The following is a 27,625-nucleotide window of genomic DNA, read 5'->3' as shown; positions in this document are numbered from 1 at the left end:
CAAAAACATTTGTTTTATTTATTATTAAGGAAACATATGAACTGTCAGAGGTACTCCATTTGTTTATGTGAGTTTGGTTTGTGATGGTACTTGGTATCGTCTTCCTCTTTGCTGACTTTGGACCTTCAAAACAGTTTTAATCCTGAAAAATAAAAAAATAAAAACATTAATATAGGCTACACTCAAAAAAATAACTCTTTGAATGAACATAAAAAAAATCATGGAAAGGATTTCCACATGATTAACTTGCTTTATTTCAGCATTATGCAGTTCATTTATTCCAATTTAATGTACTTACGTTGGGTCAACTTAATTTATTAAGGTTGATTCAACTTATTTACTATGGTTGGGCACAGCTTAATTTAATAGTGTCAGCCCAACTAATGTGCAATGTTTTGGACCAACTAATTTACTTAATTAAATATAGATGAATCCAACTTATTTAATATTTCATAGAGGTGGGCAGATCGATCCTTGAGTATCGATATATCGATACTGACGTGGTATCGAAAAGGATCGATCCTCACATAAAAATATCGATCCAAATGTGTGTTTTTTTTTTTACCAGTAATTTTTATTAATTTAGCACGCAATTCAGTGCGTAAAATAAGCTTCTAAGTGGAAAAATAAGCGAATGTTAGCGGATAATTGTGTAGGCTAGAACTTTTTCTCCTAGTCATCTGGATACAAGACGAAACCAATCAATCACAGAGCGTTCGATGCTGGTGCTTCGCTGAGCTCACAGGACCAGTGCGTTTGGGAAACAAAGCCTTGCTTAGATGACAGAGAAACAATCGGGTATTTTTTTTTAATAAACAAAGCAAAAGTGTATATAACGGTTCAAAATGTTGACGTCAGTAAGATTTTTTTAATGAAATTAATATTTTTATTCAACAAGGATCAATGCATTCAATTGATCAAAAGTGACAGTCAAGGGTTTTTCACTGTTAAAAAAAAACTACTTCATAAATGCTGTTCTTTCAACTTTGTTCATCAAATAATTCTGCATCATGGTTTCCACAAAAAATATGAAACTGTTTTCAACATTGATAATAATAAGAAATGTTTCCTGAGCTGTAAATCAGCATATTAAAATGAATTATCATCATGACTGGAGTAATGATGGCGAAAATTCAGCTTTGATCACTTGAATAAATTACAGTTTAGTATGACATAGAAAACAGATAGCCTATGTTAAATTGTAATATTACAGTTTTTACTGTATTTTTGATCAAATAAATGCAGAAGAGAATAAAAAATCTTACAGACCCCAAACTTTTAAACAGTAGGCTAGTGTACAATAGTACTTTTACTATAATTAGGGTGGTTTTGTAAAAGTCACTGACTAATAATTACAGGCGAGTTGAGAGCACAAATCACAAAATATTTAGTAGTCATGAAAACGTATTCAGATTTAGCATATTAATGATGCATTCACCTCATAAATCATGACACACTGCTCTAGCACAGGAAAGTGCATAAGTTCAAGTGCATGCTTTTAAAACGAAAAAGTATTGGTATCGGTATCGGCGATACTGGCCCTGTATTTACTTGGTATCAGATCATACCGAAATTTGGAGTATCGCCCACCTCTGATATTTTATTCATTTTAGTGACACATAATGAAATTGATAGACTATAATTACCTATCAGCAGGGTTGGGGAGTAACGGAATACATGTAACGGCGTTATGTAATCAGAATACAAAAATCCAGTAACTGTAATCCGTTACAGTTACGTCAAAAAACATAGTAATCAGATTATAGTTACATTTTGAAAAAAGGGGGAATACTTTCAGGATTACAATGGTTTCATTTAAAACTAAATAAGTATTTTGGCATAATAACACTATATTAAGCGCTGCTTGATTGTACAGTAGTTCCTGGTTCTGTTGCCAGTAATGACTCACGTGTGCCACCCGCTGGTGCGTGTGCAAATAACAGCTGACTACAATCTCCTCAGACGCAGATTGAATCACTGCTGCTAGTAGAAACGATGCTGCCTGCGGGTAAAATCGCTTTTAATTCATGGAAATTCCGCTGCTATTTTGTAGAAATTAGGAGAGTAGTTTTTTTAGTACCCAAAATGTCCTTTCAAATCTTTTCTCACGTAACGGGATGTTCGCTGTCTAGGTAACGTAGGGGAACTCCCACTGCCAACGCCCCACGTCCAGTCAGGCAAATTAAGAAAGATCACGGCTTTAGTCAACATGTAGGCCTATTTTAAAATAAACTAATATGTAGATTGTGTAAAAAATGTAAATGTTGAGTTTTTATTTTTTTGTTAAAAATTAGTTACAAATAAAACAATATAATCTGTAATACCATACATTAGCCACTAGATGTCTGTATAGCCCTTTACATAAATACATTTCAGGCATGTGTGTATATTTTGCAAATATTGTACACTGGACCAAATTCTTTAAAAAAAAAAATATATATATATTTCTTCTTGCTTGACTTTATTTATATATGTGACCTTGAAGTAATCCCAAAGTAATCAGTTACATTACTTTCATATTATAGTACTTGGATTACGTTACTGAATACTTTTTTTATGAAGTAATTTGTAACTGTAACGGAATACATTTTTAAAGTAACCCTCCCAAGCCTGCCTATCAGCTAGTAGAACACATATTGGCATCTTCAATGCTAAGATTTATATGTTCCTTCAACCAAAGCATTTGAAAGTCTCTGAATCAGTCCACAGCCAAACAAAATGCTCCACTCTTCTCCACAATGGTAACCCACTGTAATTTAAATGGTTCTAATAATTCCAATGTAATTGAACATTAAACACAATTACACACAATCAAGTCTTCCCCTTTTCTCATTAAAACATAAAATAACACTTAATTTTAACATTTATTCTCTCTTAATTCAACCATATGCAAAGCATGCTGGGAACTAACAAGCACCGCCAAGTTTCAGTTAATGCAACACAAATCATTCAAGTAATCCAACACAAACGGATTAAGTAAACTTACATTTTACATATAAGCAGATTGAACACAATCAAATTAAGTTAGGGCAAAATGGCAGTTGGCGTCGCACTATATACTGCCACCATCTGGATGTAAGAATGTTTTACTTAACATAAATGGTTTGTGTTTAGACAACGCGTTAGGATTTTGTACTGTTAAGTTGAGACATAATTACGTGGACCTTAATAGAAAAAAACATTTCTAGTCAACAAACACAATTATTATAAGTAAACTAAATATAAATATATTATGTAAAGTGCACAACCTTCCTCGTTCATTTTTTTGAGTGTACTATGTAATCAATGTATTTCATTTATTTTATTTTATTTTACAAAATATTCAAAAACACGTTTGAATCTATAAGGATATTCAGCTGAACAATTGGTGAGCAAACAAAACAATAACTAAAGCTCTCATGACAGTAATGTACTGTATTAATAATTCAGATCTAACTAGATCTCATTAGATTCTTAGCGGATTATAATTGTCCATAGGATTGGTTTCATATTATTTTAGAAATTCTCTCAGAAATCCTGTACACAACCTTATGGAATGTTTGACTAAACAATTCATACCTGTCCCTTTGTGATCTGTTTTGATGTTGTTTTGTCCATTCCAGATTAGACCAACTAAACGAAACGGGCTGAAGCAGTCTCACATCCTCTGCTGGATTAAAAAGGAAATTATTAAAATGAAGTGATGATTTAGTGGTTATATCTTAAGTCTGACAAAAAGTGTCAAGAAGACAAAGTCACAGATTTGTTTGCTGATGCATGGAAATTTCTCTGTGTCAACTTCTCTGTCTGAGCTCCACCGCGTCAGTCTGGCTGTAGAATTTTTAGGCTGTCATCACTTTTGAATGAAGCTTATTTGCTTTTATTCTCTATTTTTTATTTGCTTTCACAATCACATATGAAACTGTACCTGGGCTGATCTTGGCCCTAAAGTGTGTGAAGTCCTCTGGAATGGATGACAATGTCTGCTTCCGGAATATGTACTCAGAATGTTCTCCGTTAGGAACCGTGAGACGGTCAGTAGAGCTCACAGGAAACACAACAGCTGGACCCTGTCTCTCACTCTTTAACAGAGTATTTAAACCAAACAAACCATTTTTGTATTAACATTACATCAAAGCAAGAAAGGTTACTATCTATAACAATACCTTAGATGTGTGATTGGAAGATTGTATTGCCTTTGGATTATGTATCTGAACTGATGATTGCCTTTCAAACACAACCAAGAAAAGGAAATACAGGGAAACAATTATTAAACCATTTCAATGTTTACACAATCAGCCATGAGAATAGCAACTGATACATCATCAAAAACAATTACAATAGATGCTTCTCAACCTTTGTCTGTCTTTTCTATGGTTAATGGCTCTGTGCTGGACCAAAGTAGGGTGGACTTTAGACTTTAGTGTAGCTGGTGAATTTGTGCCATTCTTTTTGACCTCACTTATCACTTGGATACTTGGAGAAGAAGAGGAGTATTTTGAGGCAGTCTGATGGGTAGGAGAAAGCATATACCTGAAGAAAATGGCACAGAAAAAAAACACTTAGAATTGCAATTACAATAAAAGAATACAACAAATGTCAACATTTTTACACAATTTGTTACACTAATATTCCATTCATTGTAGAAAAATAATTGGTGCAGAAGAAATAAATGCATACAGGTTTGGCACAACATGAGGATGAGTAAATTATGACAGGATTTTCATTTTTAATGTTGACTGCATTCATCAAGCTAAATTATGCAACCCAATCATCCAGTTTATAGGTTTACCTAAAATAGGTTTGACAAGAACTACAAGCCCACATTTGATCCCAAGCTACTCTGTACTAACAATTTAGACAACACATATTCTGACATAATTTGGCAGGGGGGAAAAGGCATCTAAACATGATCAAAACTTTGCTGAAAAACCTACACAATCTACTGCATGCCTTCTGTTGTCTGATTGATAGTTTACATTTTTGTAGTAAGTAAAAGGCCTTTAAGTATAATTCTGAAAATGTCCACCTAATGTTGTAGTTCACATGTCTTTTTGCTGTAAAATCTTTAGTGACTATTCATAAAATAAACAACTTTTATATTGTTAGTAATATTTAAAGATGTATACTTAGCCTACTGGATTGAAGCAATTTAGTTTTACTTGGTTATCCATACATCTCATGTTAAAAAATATATCAAATTTGATCCATCAGGCTTTTAAGGAATGTTTATTTGTACATCACTCAATCATCATTCTTTTGCATTGCATTATTTGTTTTGCCCCACACAGAAAATTATATATTTTTACTTTGGGCCGCTGACTAAAATTGTGTTTTTTGCTCCTCAAGTATGAACTCCATGTGATTCTCCTATATGAGCCACAAAAGCCTGATGTATCAAATATAACCTTTTATTTTTTTTATTTGAAATGTTGTGTTCACTAAACTGTTCCTTTTCAAAAAAAAATTTTGACTATTATTTCATACATCAAGCTTTACAGGGTTAACTTAGTTTTTTGCAAACCTCATATAAAATAAATGCAAAATAAAGCAGATTATAATTATATTTAATTTGACCTCTTAAGATGGAGAAACACTATTTAAGCACTTTTAAATCCCTCTTTTCAATGATACTTGGTTAAAAAAAGTTATTATTTTTTTAAGAATTTCAATTCCTGTTTTGTATATTTTTGGAAAGAGCTCTTTATTTCCCTCCAATATTATAAATAGGATGATTAATAAGAAAATCATTTTTTAATATTTTAATTATTTATTAAGATTTAAATAGGAAAATAATTAAATGATTATAGATGAAATAATGAATTCGTTTTTTGACAATAATATGATTAATGTTACGCTCTTAGATGTTAGAAAAACATCCCTATTATCTCTAGCCTTGGCTACCGTATATAGACCGCCAGGGCCTTACGCTGATTTCCTAAAAGAGTTTGCAGATTTTCTCTCAGACCTATTAGTCAATGTTGATAAAGCATTAATTGTTGGAGATTTTAACATACACGTAGATAATCCAAATGATGCGTTAGGAGCTGCGTTTACAGATTTATTAAATTCATTTGGGGTCAAGCAAAACGTCACCGGACCAACACATCGTCTTAATCATACACTCGATTTAATTATATCACATGGAACCGATCCAACCGATATAGATATCATTCCACAAAGTGATGAAGTCACTGATCACTACATGGTAACTTGCATATTACGTACTGCTGTAATATGTCATGCGGCGTCGCGTTATCAACCAGGCAGAACAATCCTCCCATCCACCATAGATAATTTCTCAAATTACTTATCTAATCTGTCTCAGCTGCTGCCTGAACCCAAACAAACAGATGAACTAGAAGAACTAACTAGCACTATGAGCACCATTCTCTCTAGAACATTGGATGTGGTTGCACCTATTAAATTAAAAAAGGTCAGAGAGAAAAATAAAGCACCATGGTATAACAATACTACGCATGTTTTAAAGAGAGAAACCCGTATTTTAGAGCGTAAATGGAAACAAACTAATTTAGAGGTCTTTAGAATCGCATGGAAAGACAGTATGTCACGTTATAAAAAGGCCCTAAAAGCGGCCAGGACTGAGCACCTCCGCAAACTAATAGAAAACAACCAAAACAATCCAAGGTTTTTATTTAACACCGTGGCTAGACTAACAAATAAACAGACGTCACCCGAACAAAATATCCCGTTACAGTTCAGTAGTAATGATTTCATGAACTTCTTCACTGAGAAAATAGAAAGCATCAGAACCACAATTGTAAACGTTCAATCTTCAATCGCGCCTTATAATTCAGCTTCAATTATCACCCCGCAAGAACAATTACAGTGCTTTACAACTATAGAACAAAAAGAGTTAAATAAACTTATCACTTCATCTAAAACAACAACATGTTTATTAGATCCTATACCAACTAAACTACTGAAAGAAGTGTTACCTGTAGTGGAAGAGCCTCTCCTCAATATTATTAACTCGTCTTTATCTTTAGGTCATGTTCCAAGAACATTTAAACTGGCAGTTATAAAACCTCTCATTAAGAAACCACAATTAGATCATAATAATCTAGCAAATTATAGACCCATTTCAAATCTTCCATTTATGTCTAAAATATTAGAAAAAGTGGTGTCCGCTCAACTGGGCTCTTTCTTGCAACAAAATGATATCGATGAAAAGTTTCAGTCTGGATTCAGACCGCATCATAGCACTGAAACTGCGCTCGTTAAAATCACAAATGATTTACTTTTAGCTTCTGACCAAGGCTGTATCTCAATACTAGTTTTACTTGATCTTAGTGCTGCGTTCGATACTATAGATCACACATTACTCTTAGATCGACTACAAAATGATACTGGTGTTCAAGGACAAGCATTAAGCTGGTTCAAATCATACCTATCTGACCGCTACCATTTTGTCTATTTAAATGGAGAAAAATCTATCATAACTCGAGTAAACTATGGAGTGCCGCAGGGATCTGTATTAGGCCCTCTGTTATTTTCAATATATATGATGCCACTTGGAAATATTATAAGGAAACATGGAATTAGTTTCCATTGTTATGCTGATGACACTCAAATATATATTTCATCACGGCCGGATGAAAACGCTAAATTTTCCAAATTGACAGAGTGTGTTAAAGATATAAAAGATTGGATGACGCGTAATTTTCTTTTATTAAATCCAGACAAGACAGAGGTAATACTTATCGGTTCAAAAAACCGCCCACAAAACCTCGCACAATACAACTTTAACATCATAGGATGTCCTGTTACTTTATCCTCTACAGTAAAAGACCTGGGTGTTATACTCGATTGCAACCTGTCTTTTGAAAATCATATTTCATATGTTACAAAAACAGCCTTTTTCCACCTTAGAAACATTGCTAAGCTACGTAATATGCTATCAGTTTCTGATGCAGAAAAGTTAGTTCATGCATTCATGACCTCGAGACTGGATTACTGTAATGCTTTATTAGCAGGTTGTCCTGCATCCTCAATAAACAAGCTACAGTTAGTCCAAAATGCCGCCGCTAGAGTTCTTACGAGATCAAGAAAATATGATCATATAACACCGATTTTATCATCACTGCATTGGTTACCTATAAAGTTCCGTATTAATTACAAGGTATTGCTACTGACTTATAAAGCCCTAAACGGCTTAGCTCCAGTCTATTTAACGGATCTTCTATCGCCCTATAATCCATCGCGCTCTTTAAGATCACTAAATTCAAGGCTTTTGGTCCTACCTAGGATATCCAGAACCACCAAAGGAGGGAGAGCATTTTCACATTTGGCTCCAAAACTCTGGAATAGTCTTCCTGATACTGTTCGTTGCTCAGACTCGCTCTCCCAGTTTAAAACTAGATTAAAGTCGCATCTCTTCAGCCAGGCATTCATATAATCCTACAGTTCAAACTACAATCCGGCCTCTAGCTCATAAACGGCAGAGGAGAACTGGCCCCCGACTGAGCCTGGGTTCTCCCAAGGTTTTTTTTCTCCATTAGGTCACCTGATGGAGTTTTAGGACACCATTAGGTCACTTGATGGAGTTTTTCGGTTCCTTGCCACTGTTGCCTTTGGCTTGCTCAGTTGGGGATATTATGGGGATATTTAATTTAATTTTATCAATCAATAAATTCCTCTTGAAACAAACTTTGTTGTATTATTTTAATTTAATACTGTGAAGCTGCTTTGATACAATCTGTATTGTGAAAAGCGCTATACAAATAAACTTGACTTGACTTGAATTAATCTATTAACATAATTTTATTTTGAATATGTAGAGCATTCTTTTTCAAAGCAATCATTTTACATACATTTTTGCATAAAATCTTTCAGGGAAAACGTCTCGGTTACATATGTAACCCTCGTTCCCTGAGTAGGGAACGGAGACGTTATGTCAATGACTGACGAAATTGGGGGTTTCGCTTAGAAGCCTATCACCTTCGAGTTCTACAAAACGAGCCAATGGCATGGGAAATGCCATGGGTCTGTGGAATTTACATGGCGCAACTCCGCCCCACCGCGTGGGTATAAAGGAGGAGCGCCGGCAATCTCGGATTATGTTTCCTTGCTGAGGAGCCGAGACTGAACTCCAGGGCGTTTCAGCGGTACAACGAGTGTTACATACGTAACCAAGACGTTCCCTTTCGTACGGTCACTACGAGTTACGTCAGTGACATCAGTGTCGGAGGAACTCAGGGTCTTGGAAGGAAGAACTCATCTGAGTGAAGAGCGCACACATCCAGTCCGTGGAGTGGAATGGCGCAGCAAGCGATGACACAGAGCGGGTCCTAATACCGGCCACTGGGGGCAAGTACATGGGAGGACACTGGCTCCACTCAGAGAATATAGAATCTTGCGAATGTGTTGGGTGTCGCCCAGCCTGTGCTTCTACAGATGTCTGTCAGCGAGGCGCCATGCGCTAGAGCCCAAGAAGACACACTCCAGGTGGAGTGTGCCTTTACACCAAGGGGGCATGATGGGGCCTTGCGTCTGGTAAGTCAAGACAATGGTGTCCACTATCCAGTGAGACAAACTTTGCTTGGAGGGAGCCTTTCCCTTCAGCTTCCCACTATAACAGACAAAGAGCTGGTCTGAGGTCCTGAAACACTGCGTTCTGTCTGCACGGAGGGTGCGTACTGGACAGAGCAGTGCCAAGGCAGGTTCACCACCTGAACTCTGAAAGGAGTGGTGGGAACCTTGGGCACGTATTCAGGCCAGGGTCTCAGGATCACGTGAGAGTTAGCTGGCCCGAATTCCTGGCACGCTTCGTCAACCGCAAATGCCTGCAGGTCCCCTACTCTCTTGATGGAGGCCAAAGCGGTCAGGAGCGCTGTCTTCATGGATAGGAACTTAAACTTAACCTGCAATGGGTCAAAGGGAGCTCTCGCAGGGCAGATAGCACCACTGCGAGGTCCCAAGAGGGTACAAGAGGAGAGCGAGGATGATTTAGTCTCCTCGCTCCTCTAAAGAACCTGATGACCAGGTTATGCTTCCCCAAAGACTTACCTTCAACTGCATCATGATGGTACGGCGATAGTGGCAACGTACACTTTGAGGGTGGAGGGAGACAGCCTTCGCTCCAACCCATGTTGCAGGAAGGAAGCAGGGCCTGTGCAAGATCAGTGCATCCTTGCCGAGTGTGCCCTCGTTCAGGGAATAAAACAGGCTGCAATGCGAAGAGTCGTGGGAGGCAAACAGATCTACCTGTGCGTCGCCGAACTGTTCCCAACTCAGCTGAACCGACTGGGGATGGAGTCTCCATTCTCCAGGAAGTGGCTGAAACCGTGAGAGCTCGTCCGCTGCATGGTTCAGGTCTCCCGGGATATGAATGGCTCGAAGCGATCTCAGATGCTTCTGACTCCATAGGAGGAGATGGCGGGCGAGTTGCCACATACGGCGGGAGCACTGACCACCTTGTCGGTAGATGTACGCTACTGTCGCGGTATTGTCTGAGCGGACTAGTACGTGTTGGTTCTTGAGCAACGCACGGAAAGGTGCAGAGCCAAACATACCGCCAGCAACTCGAGGCAATTGACATGCCAAAGGCGCTGGGGTCCTGTCCAGGAGCCCACGGCAGCATGTCCATTGCACATGGCACCCCAGCCCGTGGTGGAGGCATCTGTTGACACAACATGCCTGGAAACTCGGGCACTCCGGCCCTTAGAAAGCTGAGGTTCGTCCACGGGGTGAAGGTCTGATGGCAGGCCGGAGTAACTGGTACTCGGAGCGTGCCTGGTTGCCATGCCCACCTCGGGACTCGATCGCGAAGCCAGTACTGAAGCAGTCTCATATGAAGTAGTCCGAGCGGCGTAGCTACCGCTGCAAATGCCATATGCCCCAGGAGCCTCTGAAAAAACTTCAGTGGAACCGCACTCTTGCCCTCGAACTGTCTCAGGCAAGTCAGCAGTGACTGCACACGCGCGCGCGCTCGTAAGCTGCGCGCACATGGCGACTGAGTTGATTTCCATACTGAGAAAAGAGATCCTCTGCACAGGGGAGAGTTTGCTCTTTTCCCAATTGACCCGAAGGCCCAGACGGGCGAGGTGCCGGAGCACCAGGTCCCTGTGTTCGCAAACCTGGTCTCGAGAGTGAGCTAGGAACAGCCAGTCGTCGAGAAGTTCAGGATGCAAACCCCATGTTGCCGAATTGGCAATCTCGATCGCACCATTCACCATTAGGGTGGCGACCTCCGCATGCATGGCAGGGGCATTGCCACCGATCATGGTATAGCGGACTGGAGGAGGAGACCGTGCGAACTGAATCGCATAGCCGAGCCTGATGGTTCTCGCGACCCAGCGGGGTCATGGGAACCACAGATGTGCCTTCGATGGGGCAGAGAGGCGGAATGACTGGCCCAGATGTGGGAGGTGTAGCGTCCCAGTGTGGGGCACGGTCATAAGCCGCATCCTGACAGAGTAGGCCAGGGAAGGACCAGCGTTCCACGGGGGCCTGCTCTGACAGGGGTCTAAAGACAGAGGAGGACAAGAGTGTCGAGGCAGAGCGTCGCACACTGCCATCCACGGCCTCTTGGGGCTCGAAGGAAGGGGCATCAGTTCTTAGGAAACAAAAGATTCTCCCCCGGCCCTCCAACAGGGGAAGGAGTGGTCCTGCTAACAGCTCCTGAAAAGAACTGAGCCCTAACTCCAAGCTGCTCGTCTCAAGAGTGCTGCTTAGCCTGGCATTTGGCCGGCTTAGGGCCAGAGGCGGGTGGTGCCGCCCTCCTGCAACCTCCTACTGCTCGGGGTTGGTGAAGGCTGCGGAGCAGGAGGGGGAGGAGCCGCAGGGAGGCAGCCTCGGCGGGAAGCAGACTAAGGAAACTGCACGGACGGATGACCGTCGGTGTAGAAGGGCCTCAGTCTGCTTCTGGGTGGTGGAAAACTGTTGGACGCAGTCCTCAATCACACCGCTGAAGAGCGCAGCCTGGGACATGGGGGAGCTGAAAAAACGAGTTCTCAGACTCAACCTGGTTGAGCCCTAATGGCGTTCCTGGACCACACATGTGGACATCACCTGGCCCAGGGATCACGTGGTGACCTATGATCTACCAGCCCGGACATGAGAGGCATAGCGTCCCTTGGTGGGGGCGTGGTCAAGTTACGTTCTGTCAGAGTAGGCCAGGGAAGGACGAGCGTTCCGCGGCGGCACTGCATCGGAGGCGAAGGCAGCCCACAGCTCTGCATGCCTGTGCCAAGCTCTGGATCTGACTCGGCTAACGCTGGCACTGAAGAAAATTCTTGGCTCCGAAGCGAAAACATTGCGAGATTGCCAGCGCTCCTCTTTTATACCCACGCGGTGGGGCGGAGTTGCGCCATGAAATTCCACAGACCCATGGTATTTCCCATGCCATTGGCTCGTTTTGTAGAACTCGAAGGTGATAGGCTTCTAAGCGAAACCCCCAATTTCGTCAGTCACTGGCGTAACTCGTAGTGACCGTACGAAAGGGAACATTAAATCTAACATAACTTTCTTTCACAGCCATAATAATAAAGCATTCAAAAGAAGGAAAATAGCCCTTAGCTATTAGCCCTTTTGTGATGTTATGGTTTCCATCATAATTCACCTGCTTGAGTGCAGGTAATCATCCCGTGCCGTCTTCTTTGTGACTGGACTACTGTGGCAGCGCCCCCTGGAGGTGACGGCTGTCACAGTACAGGTGTATGCTGTGTTGGCAGACAGGTGGCGAGCAGCGTATGCCCTCTCTGTACCCACGTACACCACACACCCATTCATATTTAGTTCGTATTTGAAGAGTCTCCCCAAAGGAGCAACTGGAAATCCCCAGTTTATCTGCAGTTCGTGCCGTCCCAGGACAACTACAGTCAGAGCAGAAGGAGCATGATCTTGATCGTCTGCTGTTCTCACCTCAGTTATTGCTCTAGGACTCTCTGTGTCCCCTGGACTGAGTGAACTCACACTTAGTATATAGGAGGTAGCGGAAGATAAACCGCTCACTGTAGCCCTGTTAGATAAAAAACAATTACACTGCAGTAACATTGCAAGACTATAGTGATTTTGTAATTACAGCAAAATAAACAAAACCAACATGCAGCACACACGTTTTTTGAACATCACTGAATCTCTTCATTTTGTTATAAAACAAACAATGCAACTTAAAGGTGAAGTCTGTGACTTTTATGTAAAAAAAAAAAAAAAAAAAAAAAAAAAACATGCAAAAAATGCCTTGCCAACTAATTTTAATTCCATAAAGTTTTTATGAGTAAAACAAACATCAACAAGAAAAATGGGTGAAACAGGGTATTATCCTTTGTGAATTGATTTGTAACACATTTGAATTGACACACTTCACCTTTAACATGTTATAATGAAAGACTGGTCTGACCCACCCCAGAAGAGTGGTGGTCTTCAGCAGTGTGTCATTACAGTAGATCTGGTATGATTTGGGTTTGACTCTTCCCTCTGGCTCTATCCAGCAAAGGCATACATCTGTAGCTGTAGAGCCAATCACACAGAGCTCTCGTGGAGGTTTAATTCTAATGTCCAGCTGCTCAGGATCAATAACAACAGGTTCACTGAAAGGACTAATGTCACCATCAGGTGTAGACAGGCTGAGCTGTAGGGAGAGGGGCTTCATAGATTGGTTGGGAGAACCAGGTAAGGTCACCTGACATAACAGGCCATGGTACAGCATTACATCTCTGTCAAAGAGACTGGAAACCAAAAGAAAAAATAATGGACATTAAAATAGGTGGATGCAAAATAATTAAAGATGCACTGTGCAGGATTTTCAGTTACTGGTTGTAAACACAACATTCAAACTGGGCAGAACACCGCCAGAACCTTAAGCCCTCTCCCCTGATATATCGGTTGCACAAGCAGCCCAACCGCACAAGAAACTACCTGCAGGAAGATGAGTGATGAGCTATTTTGCATATTGTGTTATCATGCATAAACAGCCTTTTTTGTGTACTGTATATAAAAGAACAGTTACGCTAATAGTTAGATGACTGGCTGTAATTTGTGAGCAAGTTTAGCCATCTTTAGTCTAGCTCGCTAATAATTATGTCATCATAAAACATAATTACAATGCCTCATAATAATCTGACTGGAGTTACAGATGGCAGTCAATAAGGCAATAGCAACACTAGCTAATTGTTTTAGCGTCGAGACATGACAACTTAGCAGAGCTTGCAGAGCTTCAGATACAGACAATAAAGTCTCGGTTGCAGCCCAGAAACGGCCCGAGCAGAGGAATTCAGGAAAACAAGAAATTACAGGCACAGGACCAAATTATTATTATTATTATTATTTTGGATAATCTTGCATAGTGAACCTTTAAGTAATCTAAGCAGTGAATTCAAATAGAATCAATAAAGTTAACCTAAAGGGGGCCCATCATCATTTTTTTTTAAATAGTCTTCCCCCAGAGCTCCACTTATGCTATTCAAGGTGTTTTGTGTCAACAACAATTATAACATAGTTTGCGGTGCCTCATCCTTAAAGCTACACTGTGTAATTTTCTAAGTTGATTCTTAGCAAAAAATACTTTGTTCTTTCAAAATGATATGTGCTCATTAATGTGTAATTACTTCTACCAACTAATCAAGTATTCTCGTAAGCGTAGAATCTGCCATTTAGAATACATACGAGCGAGTCGCTCGAATGGCGGCAGCCATGTTGCGCCTCCATCTTGAAAATACATTAGCCAAAGAGGGACATACCTGGAAATTCAAGCTTCGCCTTTCGCGTTTTGACACTCAGTGACACCGTGACAAATGCGAGGGGGAGATTACTCGCGACTGCCGGCAGATTTGAAATAATACGGCCACCGTAGGAGTTAAAAAGCCCTCAGAATGGGAGGGGCTAGAAAGTAATACTCAGTTGGTAGTCATAAACAATTTCACCGCTAGATGGGAGAAAATCCTACACAGTGTAGCTTTAAACAGTCACCTTCATTTATATAGCGCTTTTAACAATACAGATTGTTTCAAAGCAGCTTTACAGTGATAATAGGACATTTAAGTAACAGAGATTGTTTTGGCTTTACAGCAGCTCTAGAATAAAGTTATTGTCCAGCTAAAGTTAATATTGATTGATTCACTTCTGTTGCAAAGATCATTAGTTATTAACTTAGGGGCCACTTACACAACACCGTTCTAACAGAAAACCTTTAATGCGCTCCGGCCTGCTCATCCGCACAACACCAGAGCCTGGTGGCCCGAGAACGCAAACCTTGAAATAGGTTCCAATGTGCAAGCGTTGAACATTTTTGAATAACTTTATCATCTCTGCATTAACTTCAAAAACGCGAATCTGTGAAAACGCTGACGGTGTGCACGTGTATTAGTGTTTAGTCTTAGGTATGCGCGTTTGAAAATACGTGTGCGCAGGCGTGTAGTCTTTCTTTACAAATTGACCTCACCAAATTACTTGTCTGGCCTTAAAAATTCATAATACAGAATTTTTTGTCGCCGGAATCAACCGGAATCATTTTGACAACGTTTTATCTGTACAGAGGTAAAGGGAAGTGAAGGAGGCCTTCACAGGGTTGAGACTAGTTGACACTTTCAGGACTGCGTTGTCATCGTGTTCAGGCGCATGTCCTTCAGCAGATCCGGATACGGCTTGGATCCAGCGGACTGCGGTAATACTCGGGATAAACAGAGAGACTAAGATTAGCGTAGACGCCATTCTTCTTATGATGTAACGAGTACATCAGGATTTATGGGAAGTGTGTCACATGCCTGTCCTGTCTTGTGCTGCACATGGGTGTTTTGTTATTTTGGGCCATGTGCTCGTGTTATTGTCTGATCCCTCCCCCTTGTTATCTGATTATTGTTTGAGTTCATCCACCTGTTCCCTCCTGATTAGTTTCCCTTTATTAGTTCCCTCTTGTTTGCAGTCTGTGTTCGGTACGTTGTCTTTTGTTTCCTTTTCCCCGAATCTTCCAGAGTGTTCATAGTCTGTTATTGTTTTTGTATTTACTTAGTTCTGTTTTCCCCCTCGTGGGTTTTGTTTTGTGTTTTTATTAATAAATACTTATTTCGCCAGCTTTCGAGTCCTCACACCTTTTGTTTGTAGTCTGCCGTGACTAGTGATGGCAAAATGAGGCTTCCTGAACCACTGATACCTCGCAGCCCATGAGATGGTGCTCGATGCAGAGCCAAATGGGAGGAGCTAGAGCTCCAGCTCCTCCCCTCGCTGGAGCTCCAGCTCCACCTTGCTAAATTTAGTGAGCGGGGATTCGCTGCAGCGTCAAATGGGAGGAGCTAGAGCTCTAGCTCACCGTTGCTGGATCTAGTGCGAGTTCAACGGTGATGGAAGGACAAGTTTCTTTTGATGCGCAATATGCTGGCATACATCATATTGTATTTTTCTCTAATATTTGTCGTGATTATGATTAAATATGTATCGTTTCTGTGACAAACGCGTAAACACCTAATAAGAACATTGCTCACACTGTGTGTGTCTGTGTTTCTAAAAACTGTTGAAACTTTTTATCTATGTATTATTTTATCTTTATAACGGTTTCGTTGTTTTCCTCACTTTTAAAGCTGCTTTGGACAAAAGCGTCTGCTATTATTATGTAAATTACTAGACTTAAAAGGCAATGTGAAAGCTTAGATAGTGCACCCCTATTTATTTTTTGTCCACCGCATTTACGTGTGTGTTATTTGTGAATTAATCTAAATCATCTGATTTCTGTTGAGTTGTTCAGTGTTATGATACTGTACACATCCTATTAATACATAATGAAAATGCTTTGTTATTTTTTTTTAGACACATTTATTATCATTAGCCTACTTTTGCCGGTGCTTGATGCTTGAACTGCACCCAGGATTGATTAACGTGCGATATTAGTCATTACTTAAATGAATGACTAACGTTAAAAATATTTAGTCTATCGTAGATGGCCTAGATTTAATGACATAAGGCCTATTTAAGTAGCCTAGTATCCAGCTCTTTACATTAGATAGACGAGTTAGCATTTTAATAACCTAATAACAAAATAAAGTTTAAATTAAGGTGCTATAACCATAGGCTATGCTATTTCTATATAGCATTAGGCCTTATTCCACAAAGGACTGTTTATAAGGTGATAATCCGTTATACATGTAATAGGCTGAAGATTTTTGTATCTTCTGTTATAAAGACGAAGATTGACATTTAATGAAAAAATTAAAATAAATAAATAAGAACATATTGTAAAAAATGAACAACTCAGGTTATGTTCTGTTAGATGTGTTTTTGTTTGTTTATATCTAGGCAATGAAGATAGCCTATTAACAAATATACATTTTAATATATTATATAAAAAACATTATAGGACTATATAAAATATATTTAAAAATAGGGCCTCACTGATTAATTTTGCCTGGGGTTTATTTATATGTGGAAATAAATCTGATATTGGATGTGCATTTTGGACCTGCCGTGTGCAGACAGATCGTACAAATTCTGGCAATGTCGTAGGCTACGTCGTTAACGTGATAGGCCGTTTCTTTAAGCTTTTTCCTTCTCCATATCTTCCCAAGAAACTGTGGCATATCGCTAAAATGCAAACGCATATCAAGCTGATCTTTTCTCTCTCTTTTGCTATTTATCTTGGCCTCACTGTAGAAGTAACCATGGCAACTGATAGAGTTACCACCTAAAATGGCGGCGCCTTCCCGGAATGCAACGCTGCGGGAAAAGATCGTGACGTAACTCTTTGATAGCGAGAAAGTTATCCTGCGCATGCGCGGCCCCGCCCACTAAATCCAGCAAGGGGAGGAGCTGGAGCTCTAGCTCCTCCCATTTGGCCCTGCATCGAGTACCACTTGCAGCCCATTGCTTCAGCCAAAGGTTCATTACTCGAAGCTTCATTCAGCATTGCTCACTAGTGACACCTAGCTACTGTGCAAAGAAATAGCAGACAAATTCATTCATTCTGAACCAGTAACCATATTTTTATACAAAATATATTTCAAGTGTGTTGGGGTAACACTAGGGTGACCAAACGTCCTGTTTTCCCAGGACATGTCCTGTTTTCACGTCCTGTCCTGTCCTGGCCGTCCTGTCTGTTTTTTAAAAAGTGATGAAAATGTCCTGGTTTTCATTATTTTTCATTGGGCCATTAAGAGTGTTCTTTAAATACAAGCTTGCCTTAGCACACAAAACAAATGAAACCGGCTTCGTCCCGTCTTGTTATAATCAGCGCGTTCTTCAATCCGCAGCGGCAAGCAGAGAGCACGTCAGAATAGAGGCCTAGCTCTGTGTGTGTGTGTGTTTGTGTGTGTGTGTGTGTGTGTGTGTGTGTGTGTGTGTCTGTTCATCGCAGCCTCATTGTCATTGGTCTGTCACTGCTTGTCCATGTCAGAATATTTGAAATGACCAATCAAATCAAAGTAGGCGGACTTTACGTTCACAGAATTTTAGCAACGTGACGCTTTACGCTTTCAGTTTACGGTCAAGTGCGAGGTAAGATGTAAGTAGCTAACAGCGTAAAAAAAAAAGAAAGAAAAAGCCCAAATGTAAATTCAAAGATGATTTACAGAGAAAATTCCCGTGTTTTCGTTTCGGTCGGGATCCGTGTAAAGCAGAATGCATGAACTGCAAAGCTGGCACGTACGTGTCAGTGTCAAATAAAGGTGCTAGCCAGAGCCATAGAGAGAGAGAGTTGCGACACTCCCATAGACCTCCGTTGTAAATAATGGCGGCGCTTTTAACCGCCTACTTCCGGGATATGAAGATCGGAATAGTTCCAAACACTGTCATTTGGGCGTTGGACACCATTCACTTACATTGCTGCGCGTCGAGTTGTTCCAGAGTTAAGTTGCCGAAATATCGACCTCTTTTGAATTGTCAACTGTCTATATTGTATCAGAGGCCCTTTGCGATGCTTATACTGGTCTTCATTTGTACATGCACAGCGTAATTATTTATATTTTATGTTGGTTGTTTCAACCAATTTTCAAGCACTGCCTGCTAGCTAACGTTAGTTAGCTAGCGCGACTTCGTCAGCTAAGAGTTCGGTAATGAATCGCTTCCACCTTTATAGCAACTTTTATTTAATTTAATTTTTTGGGATATACTAACTTTTCATTATGTTATTATTGTCTTGAGTGAAGCGGCTTGTGAGAACAATGCTGGACCTTTAGGATTGTTATGGCCATCACCAGTCCTGTCAGTTTCATGGATCACCTGCCCCTGGTTTTTGTTTTTCTTGTTCACACACACAAGCACACATTTTTGTTGTCTGTCAGTGTTTAATAAAAAATATTTTATTTGAAAACATTCATTTGTATCAGCCATGCTTAAATTCGTTTTTAATCTGTTATAGTTTTGATAATGTGTATGGCCTTAATCTTAAAATAATATTCTTAGTCTTAACATGATCATGTTTCACGTTGTGGTCCTGGGGGTGGCCACTTTCATCAGAAGAAGTGAGCTAGCTTCTAAGCGAATTCTGAACGGACCGCCACGGCAGACCTCTTTGCGTGATCACGAAGGTAGGCTAATGGCTGAATCAAAATTTATAAGCAAAATCACGGGAATCAATAGCCTAATACAGCCCAGTTGTGCTAAAATAAATATCATGAGACGTCCATCATCAGATGAATGATGATAAGTTAGAGCCGCTAAAGCCAGTGCTACCCATGCGAACATGAACACTAAGCTTTTCCCTCCAAAAATATAGCTTAAAACTTATCTCAAAATGCAAAACTGACATTAACAAAATGCAATAATGCAATAACAGCTGAAAAAGTACTTGGGTGTGTGTTTTATTTTATATTTACCGTTCAATAATGCAATCGCTGCTGTCTGTCCCATAGAAGAACATGACAGCCAGCGTACGTTTTGGAACTATTGGGGCTTACATGATTCATGAACCACGTGACAGCCATAGCGGCGACATCAAAGAGTGTCGCAACTCTCTCTCTCTATGGCTCTGGTGCTAGCGACCTAAAAGCAGTGGCGTCATGCCCATTCAAAGTGCCCCCTCAGATTTTTCCTCCCTGATAATTTTTTTGTCACAACTTTATTCCTATTATGCTCCATAATATACCAGAGCCTATAACGACTCAAATGTATTCTTCTGGATGTGTAATAAATCGGTCAGCACTCAGCAATGCATCAGCCCGCCCCTTTTTCCTAATATGGTGTATATCAATATCAAATACACGCGCGTAGCGCTCTAGAATCTTTGCTGTGTATGTTCAAGCAACTCACTCGTCTCGCACGTTGAGCTGGCAATGTTTTACAGATGGTCTTGAAGTGGTAAGTGGGCAAAGCAACAAATCGGCATTGAATTAGTTATCGGATGATATTAAAAGGTAGTGGGATTATTTGTGGTTTACCTGGAAATTTTAACTTGATCAAAAAGTTATGGATTTGATATTGGCTGCGAATTCAGAGCATTAACTTGTGTCAGTGTAACGTTATCGATAGCTAGCCTAGTCTAACCGTAAACTAGTTGGCTAACGTTACTGTCATACAAAGCCGTAACGTTATCTGATCGGTTTTGATTACTTTTTTACATTTCTGTCAAATATTAACCATTTTTAAATAAACGGGGTAGTGTTAACCTTATTCAGCACTGAAATCTGTCAAACTTCTTTCAAAGTCCTTCATCACATATTAATATTAAAATAACTTAATTTCAGAGCACCACAAAGTCAGACCTCAGCACCTTTATGTACCTTTAATGTAAGATCGTTCTTAGGTCACATACCAATTATCATAACATAAAAACTGCAATGGTAGGCTACTGTTTTTAAAATCATGTGTAGTAGGCCTAAGTGTACAGTAAGTGTGTGTGTAAACATGCTTTAATGAAGTAGACTTCAAAAGCTTTTGAATTTGAGCTTACAGTTCTTTCATCAACCTGTCTTTTACATAAACTTACAAAATAGATACTTTAACTTAGTCCTCAGATAGAGGAGGGTTGCTGCTAGCTCCGTTAAGGTATTTCTGTCCCTCCCAAACTGCATTGAAATGGTATGTTTAGCAGCCAGAATTAAAAAAAATTCAGGGGGAGAAACCCCCTGACCCCTCCTAACATGATCCATATCACCCGTCAGAAAACAATTGCAACGTCTCAGATTGTGCCCCCCCCCCCAGAATTTTGCCTTGCATGACGCCCCTGCCTAAAAGCGCACATAAAGAAAGTATAGGCTAAGAGAACATCAGGAGGATTGAAATTGTTTTTTTACTGAAATAGTATAGTAGATTTTTTTACATTTATTTTAGTAGTAGATTTTTAACCTGCTATGGCCATGAAAAGAAATAGTGTCATGTAAAAGGTGTTAAAAGCTAAACTTTTTTTATATATATATAGTATTCTATTGTTGCGTGCCAAACATTGAATGGAAAGGATGTATTACTTTATGTATTAAAGTATAACATAGTTGCAAGGTTGTGAATGCATTTGTATTTTTTGATGCATTCTCCCCCAAACCACGCCCCCACCCCTTAACCACGCCTCCCCAAAAATCATGCCCCGCCCATCAACCACGCCCCCGTCCTGTTTTCTGAAAACTAAAATATGGTCACCCTAGGTAACACACTTATTTAAAAAATGGCAGTGCCAGCTGGTATAAATGAGGATACTGATGCTTCTGTTGAGCCCAGACAGGGGAGGATCTCCTCTTTCTTGCTGGCTCCATTACCAGGAAAAAGGAAGAGTCACAAAAAGCAAACAAATCCAAAAGGACAATCCAAATAAAAAAATCCAGAGCAATCCAAATAATCTTATCTAATTAATATAACAAGACTATAATATAGCTAAGCCTACTATAATTAATAATAACAATATACTATAACTATTCTATTCTAACCTGATAATGTAATAATATACAGCCCTAACACATATATGACACAATAACGACAATGACAATGATAGTTATATCAACTCTCTGACTCTGTGACACTACTACAACTGCTTCTACTACTGCTGACAACACCCACAAGGTGGCGCGAGTTTCGAACCGCCTTTTATCCGGAAGCGACACTCAGACCAAACCGATGACGTATCCACACAAACCGAGGCCTCGTTTGTCATCAGTCACGTGATATTCACGTTAACAACACAAGCCTCGAATCGCGGCTTCATCTGGCACGCCCATTTTTTCTCGACACAAGCTCCGACGCCTCGATTCAAATGTCACATCACTAGCCGTGACAAAGTGTTCCCGGTTCCGGCTGAACTAATCTATGCAGCCTAACATTGAATTATAGAAGTTGATAATGTGTATGCTAGGTCAAAGAGATGTCTTTAGTCTAGATTTAAACTGACAGAGTGTGTCTGCTTCCCGGACAATGTAAGGAAGACTGTTCCTGGCTGGAATTATCAACTGGCTGGAATTTTGAGATCGCAATAGACATGAAGGACTATAATGCGTTTAAAGCTCGCTCAAGTACTGGGGAGCTAAACCTTTGTAAGTAATCAGCAATATTTTAAAATGTATACAATGTTTAATAGGGAGTCAATGAAGTGTTGACAGAATGGGGCTAATATGGTCATACTTCCTGGTTCTGGTACGAACTCTAGCTTCTGCGTTTTGTACCAGCTGTAGTTTGTTTATTATGCGTGCAGGGCAACCACCCATAAGAGCATTACAATAATGTAGCCTTGATGTCATGAACGCATGAACTGACTATTCCGCATTTGTCATTGAAAGCATATGTTGTAATTTAGATATATTTTTAAGATGGAAGAATGCAGTTTTACAGATACTAAAAACGTGACTTTAAATTAAAGATTGGTATCAAAGAGCACACCCAGGCCGTACACAAGTTGACTTACGCCAAAAGAGTAACACTTGACAATGTATGACGTAGGAAGAAGGAGTAGCATAAGCTTTGAAGCCTCTCATGGTTCAAACAAACAGGACTGGGCAACAAACTCAAGCTCCTCCGACATTTCTCTTTAAAAATTCTCGTTTTAGACTTCTAATTCGTGACTGGTGTTTTGTTTTGCTGTTCCCTCTGCGCTTCCGCATTCATCATTACGTTGTGTGTCAGGTCAAGTGTTAAGGCCAATTTATACTTCTGCGTCGGGTGCGCGTAGAAGGTACGGCGTAGCATACGCATTGACGTGTACCATACGTCGTACCTTTCGCCGTACCCTGACGCGCACCTCCTCAAAAATGTAACTACGCGTCGCGGCGACGCGGACCGCAAGATCTGTGATTGGTCGGCTGGATAGCATCGCGTTTCCTCCTACCCATTTCCGGAATGATCTTCTGCACTCTGCACCGCCCGCCCGCCATTTTTAAATTCCGAAGATCAGTGAAGAGCCATGGAAATAGACCAAGTGACAGAGAGATTGCTTGAAGAAGTGCGGAAATACAGCCATCTGTATGACTCCTTCAGTCGCCATTGCTCGTAGAAACCTAAACTCAAAACAGCCGCGATAATGTAAACACAGTGGAACATTAAAACCCACCCGCGCCAACTAGCGTTTCGGCGGTGTAACTGCAGAGCAACACAGACATTCGCAGAAGTATAAATGCTCACGACGGCGTCGCCTACGTGCGTAGCCTACGACGTACACTACGGCGTACACTCGACGCAGAAGTATAAATTGGCCTTTACTCTTTCGCCGTAAAACGATGCGTACGGCTGTCTGCCGGAAGCTAGTTATTTTAGTCGATAAAGTTTTAAATATGGATATTTTTCTTACACGAATGCATCGCTTCCTTTCTGAAGGCCTTTATTAACCCCCAGAGCTATGTGGAGCACTTTTATCATGGATGGATGCACTTTGATGGACTTCAAAAAATATAGAGCCATTCACTGCCATTATAAACCTTGGAAGAGCCAGGACATTTTTTTATATAACTCCGATTGTATTCGTCTGAAAGAACGCAAAGAACCCATTTTTGGGTGAACTATCTCTTTAAGCCCTGTGTTTCTTTCAGTTCTTTGTCAGTTCTATGTCGTGTTATGTTGGTTGTTCTGTTCATGGTCCTGTTATTCCTGAGTGTTTTGTGTAGAGTTAAGTTTGTTCTTGAAAATTAAAGATAAAGCTGCTGCTCTCTTCCAACGTGTGACACAAGAAAGGGTCAATAGTGTAATTACAGATGTAATTACATGCAGGTATTTTTTTAAATAAAAGTACAATGTAAAAACATGTATGTACACAAAAAGTGCATTGTATCAAATACATTGTAGTTAAAAACAGTTTCATCCACTTGCATTATAACTCTGTTTGTGTTCTACAGAAGAAACAATGTCATATACATCAGGGACGGCAAGAGGGTGAGTAAATGATGAGAGTATTAAACCAAAAACTTTGGAACAATGGAAACAGAAGTATAAAAATGCTAACTCATTTTGGGGTTTTAGGACTCATTCCTGCAGCACTCCATGGTCTTTTAAGCAAGTAGTTAAGAGGGTTTTAGGACTCATTCCTGCAGCACTCCATGGTCTTTTAAGGAGGGAGTTAAGTGGAGTTGTGCAGCATGATTTATAAAATTAAAAAAAAACATTTCTTATATGACATAAATGGAAAATATCTAGTCAAGGTAACATCTTGCTGTGGAAGCTTAACCTGTATGTGACCTCCAGGCCGCTCTCAGGCTCACACCTCTCCCATGATACAGTGCAGCTTGTTGATGAGAGGTTTGTAACCTTCACTGGAGGTGGTTTGGATAAATGCTCCAGTCTCCTGAGACACATGTTGACCTCCTCTTGAAGTTCTGGCCCAGTGGATGGTGACACAGAGAGCAACTATAAAAAAAAAAAAAAAAGGTTTCTTCATAAATGTATCATATACACAATATACCAACACAGCACAGCTGTATTATGAACACAATGATCATGATACCTTTAGCTGCTCAAGCAGAGGATAATGCATCCTGACAGGAACCACTCCACTCGGCCGGGACACCAGCACTCGCACTGTCCTGTTAGACAGAAATAGGGGGAGTCTTAAAAAGTGAAAATTACGACTTTAGAGGGATAGTTCACCCCAATTAAGGCTGCTAAAACAATGCTATTCTAGGATGTTAAGAGTGAGTTGTTTACCACCAGACAACCACCTAAACCAGAAGCAAATATATTAGCCATCTCTTAACCTCAGAAAATATATTAAAATAACCAAACTCTACTCAAAATTAAAATGCTAAAAAAAACATAAAATCAAGATGTAAACTGCAACCAAATAAAATAACTACTGTTCTTTTTGAACAGCATTGCAGTTATTGAGATTTCTGGAATCACAAAATGAATCATGGTTAATTAATTTAATATATCAATACTCAATACATTAACATTTACATTGACAATGTAAATTTGAGTCAAAACTCCTGTCATATTAAATAATCATGTGCTAAAAAATAATAGTAGTGGCGGAATGTGTGTGTATATTGGCTTAAAATATCTGTTGCTTATGGCAGAGAACAACTACCATTAATAAGTGTTACATGCTATGTTATTATCTTTATCTCTACTTTTTGAAATAATTTCCTTAGATAGTCATTACATTCAACACTAACTAACGTTAATCAAAAAACCTACATAGCAGCAAACCAGATACTGTCTGGTTCTGGGCTCTGCAACAGCTGTAAAAGGCCATCCAGCAAAGCAGGGATAGAAGTGCTGTCCATCAGCAGAGCATGGCCGTCTTCATCATTTGCTAAGCAGCTCAGAGCAAAGCATGCCGTTTGGCCCATCTCCACTCCTGGCCCGCTCGACAGCAGAGCCTGCAGTCGGCTAACCTTGTAGCAAATGATAAAATTATGCTCATAATTGATGTTTAATTGATTGAGATTTTAACATGATCCAATTGCCAAGCATTAAGACCTATGGAGAGAATTTGTAAGCTTGTACCAACTGATGCTCTTTGGCCTCTCTCAGAATAAGGATCTTGGCCTGTCTGCTCCCACATAGATGGCCAACAGCAAATGCTGCATTCATGGCTGTGTCTGCAATAATAAAAATGTTGATGTTATTGACTAATTTCATATTTTACTGAGAAATTTCAAAATTCAAAAGAAATGAATATGAGGCTTTATTTAGAAATGTATGGCTGTTAATAGATTAAAGTAAATAATGATTATTAATCATAATCGATTTGGTATAATTCATACGATTAATGAAAACTTTTTTGAATTCTGAAGATGCAATTACAGCATAATGTGCTCATAACTGTATGCTTTTCTTTTTGTTCCGTTGGCTAACTGATTTTAAGGTTCTTTTACACAAATAAAATAATCATAAAACAGGAGGAAAAAAATCTCATAGACTTACAAAGAATGAGGGAGCCATATCTAAAAAAGAATATAATAGACCCTGTAGAGTAAGTAACCACCTAGAACTTGCAACAACCACCTAACAATAGCTAAGGATCCACCCAGAACCACCCACAACAATTTGGGGGAACTGAGGAAATACATTTTCGTTAGAAAATGTAAATATCATTAATGATGCTGTTGTTGGTGTTATGTTAACACAATCAGTTTTTTCTACACTGACCTTTGTGGCTACATGATAAACATTGTGCCAAACGTCTGAAGGTCTTGAAGGCAGATGAATGGGATAAAACCTTTTCACAGGTTTCTTCACACAGGGACAGTCGTGCAAGAACAAGTGCTGCAGAGTTAACTGTATTCTCTCTCTCATTCTCCAGGAGAAGAGATAAGCTCTCAAGGACCTCATTGAACACACATTGGTTCTGAAGGAACCACATCCGACCTGATGCAGTTTCAACCTAAAACATAAAGAACACAAAGAGCTTTAGGACACAACAGTATGTCTTGTGGTGTGACAAGTAAAGGCTAAAACAACAAATATTGTCTCTATCTTCTAATGTATAATGTGAAGTCTAGCTGTCATGTCCAGCTACCCAAAATGGGAGCCATTACAGAGGAAGTAAATAAACATTTAATATGCTGCAGCATGCATTCTAATGTTAAACAGACATACTAATGAGGCTATGGCTCCAGCAGCATTCATCACAACATCAGATTCATCTTCAGTCAGCATCTGAGCAAGGTCACATATGAGATTGTTGTCCTCTTCAGTCCCCTTCTGAAGTTTCAGCACCATGAATTCATTCTCCAGCAGGACCCCAAAGATACAAGCTGCAGTACTGCTCAGCCTGCAGAAATAATCAAAAACTGCACAGAATTGGTCCATCGACTCAACCCTTTTAAAGAAAACACTGCAGGATCTTTCAACAATTGTGCTGACAAATGTTTGCTGTCCACTAACGGTGCGTGTCCACTGGCACGGTGCGAGCGGAGCGAGCGTTTACAATTCATTCCTATGGAAGTCGAGCTTCACGCTCGCGCAGTGCATTTTGGGATTGACAGCGGACCGGAGAAAGCGTTGAGAGCGACAGAGAGCGTCAAAAAGTTGGGCAGTTCTCGACTTTATGCAAATATCAAGCGAAAAATGCGGGCGGCAGCCAATTGCTGTGAGGTTCAGGATGTGACATCTGTTTTGAGAGTTTAAAAATATGCAAATTGTGCCGGAGTTTATGCTGGATTTAGTGCGTAAATCATTTTGTTTACAAATTAGAGGCTTTGCAGTTGTTATATATGTTAAAGATTTTAATTTGGATGTGTTCATTGTGATTATATTGGCTGGGTTTATAAAAGTTTATAAAACTGAAAGGATATCTTTGCTTGGTGCATTTGGAAACAAAGCTTGTCTATTTCTAAATGTAACCGTGTTC

At 39.9% G+C, this 27,625-nt stretch overlaps 1 protein-coding gene across 1 annotated transcript; it reads right to left on the bottom strand.

Annotated features, from left to right (window-relative positions):
• Positions 1-5: 5 nt before the first annotated feature.
• On the bottom strand, positions 6-27,625 carry LOC309499899 (uncharacterized protein). The gene is made up of 14 exons (XM_082171422.1): positions 26,872-27,625; positions 26,422-26,656; positions 25,777-25,871; positions 25,465-25,664; positions 24,773-24,851; positions 24,497-24,675; positions 13,347-13,670; positions 12,563-12,961; positions 4,336-4,512; positions 4,146-4,206; positions 3,908-4,061; positions 3,739-3,810; positions 3,559-3,649; positions 6-142 (listed from the first exon to the last, which is right to left on the bottom strand). The coding sequence occupies exons 1-14, from the start codon at positions 27,082-27,084 to the stop codon at positions 64-66; spliced, it is 2,358 nt and encodes a 785-aa protein (XP_082027548.1). The 5' UTR covers positions 27,085-27,625; the 3' UTR covers positions 6-63.

Source organism: Leuciscus leuciscus (assembly GCF_965113295.1).
Source record: "Leuciscus leuciscus genome assembly, chromosome: 5".
NCBI classification, from domain to species: domain Eukaryota; kingdom Metazoa; phylum Chordata; class Actinopteri; order Cypriniformes; family Leuciscidae; genus Leuciscus; species Leuciscus leuciscus.
The sequence above is the reverse complement of the archived record's forward strand: the minus strand, read 5'-3'. Positions and strand labels throughout refer to the sequence as shown.

What these genes read in the sequence shown, in the direction of transcription:
- LOC309499899 (XM_082171422.1), bottom strand. Translation starts at nt 27,084, where the DNA reads ATGGACCAATTCTGTGCAGTTTTTGATTATTTCTGCAGGCTGAGCAGT. An exon ending in AGTATCTGGTTTGCTGCTAT is followed by an intron (nt 24,852 to 25,464) that starts GTAGGTTTTTTG and finishes TCTGTCTAACAG; the next exon opens with GACAGTGCGAGTGCTGGTGT. An exon ending in GGCCTGGAGGTCACATACAG is followed by an intron (nt 13,671 to 24,496) that starts GTTAAGCTTCCA and finishes TTTGGTTTCCAG; the next exon opens with TCTCTTTGACAGAGATGTAA.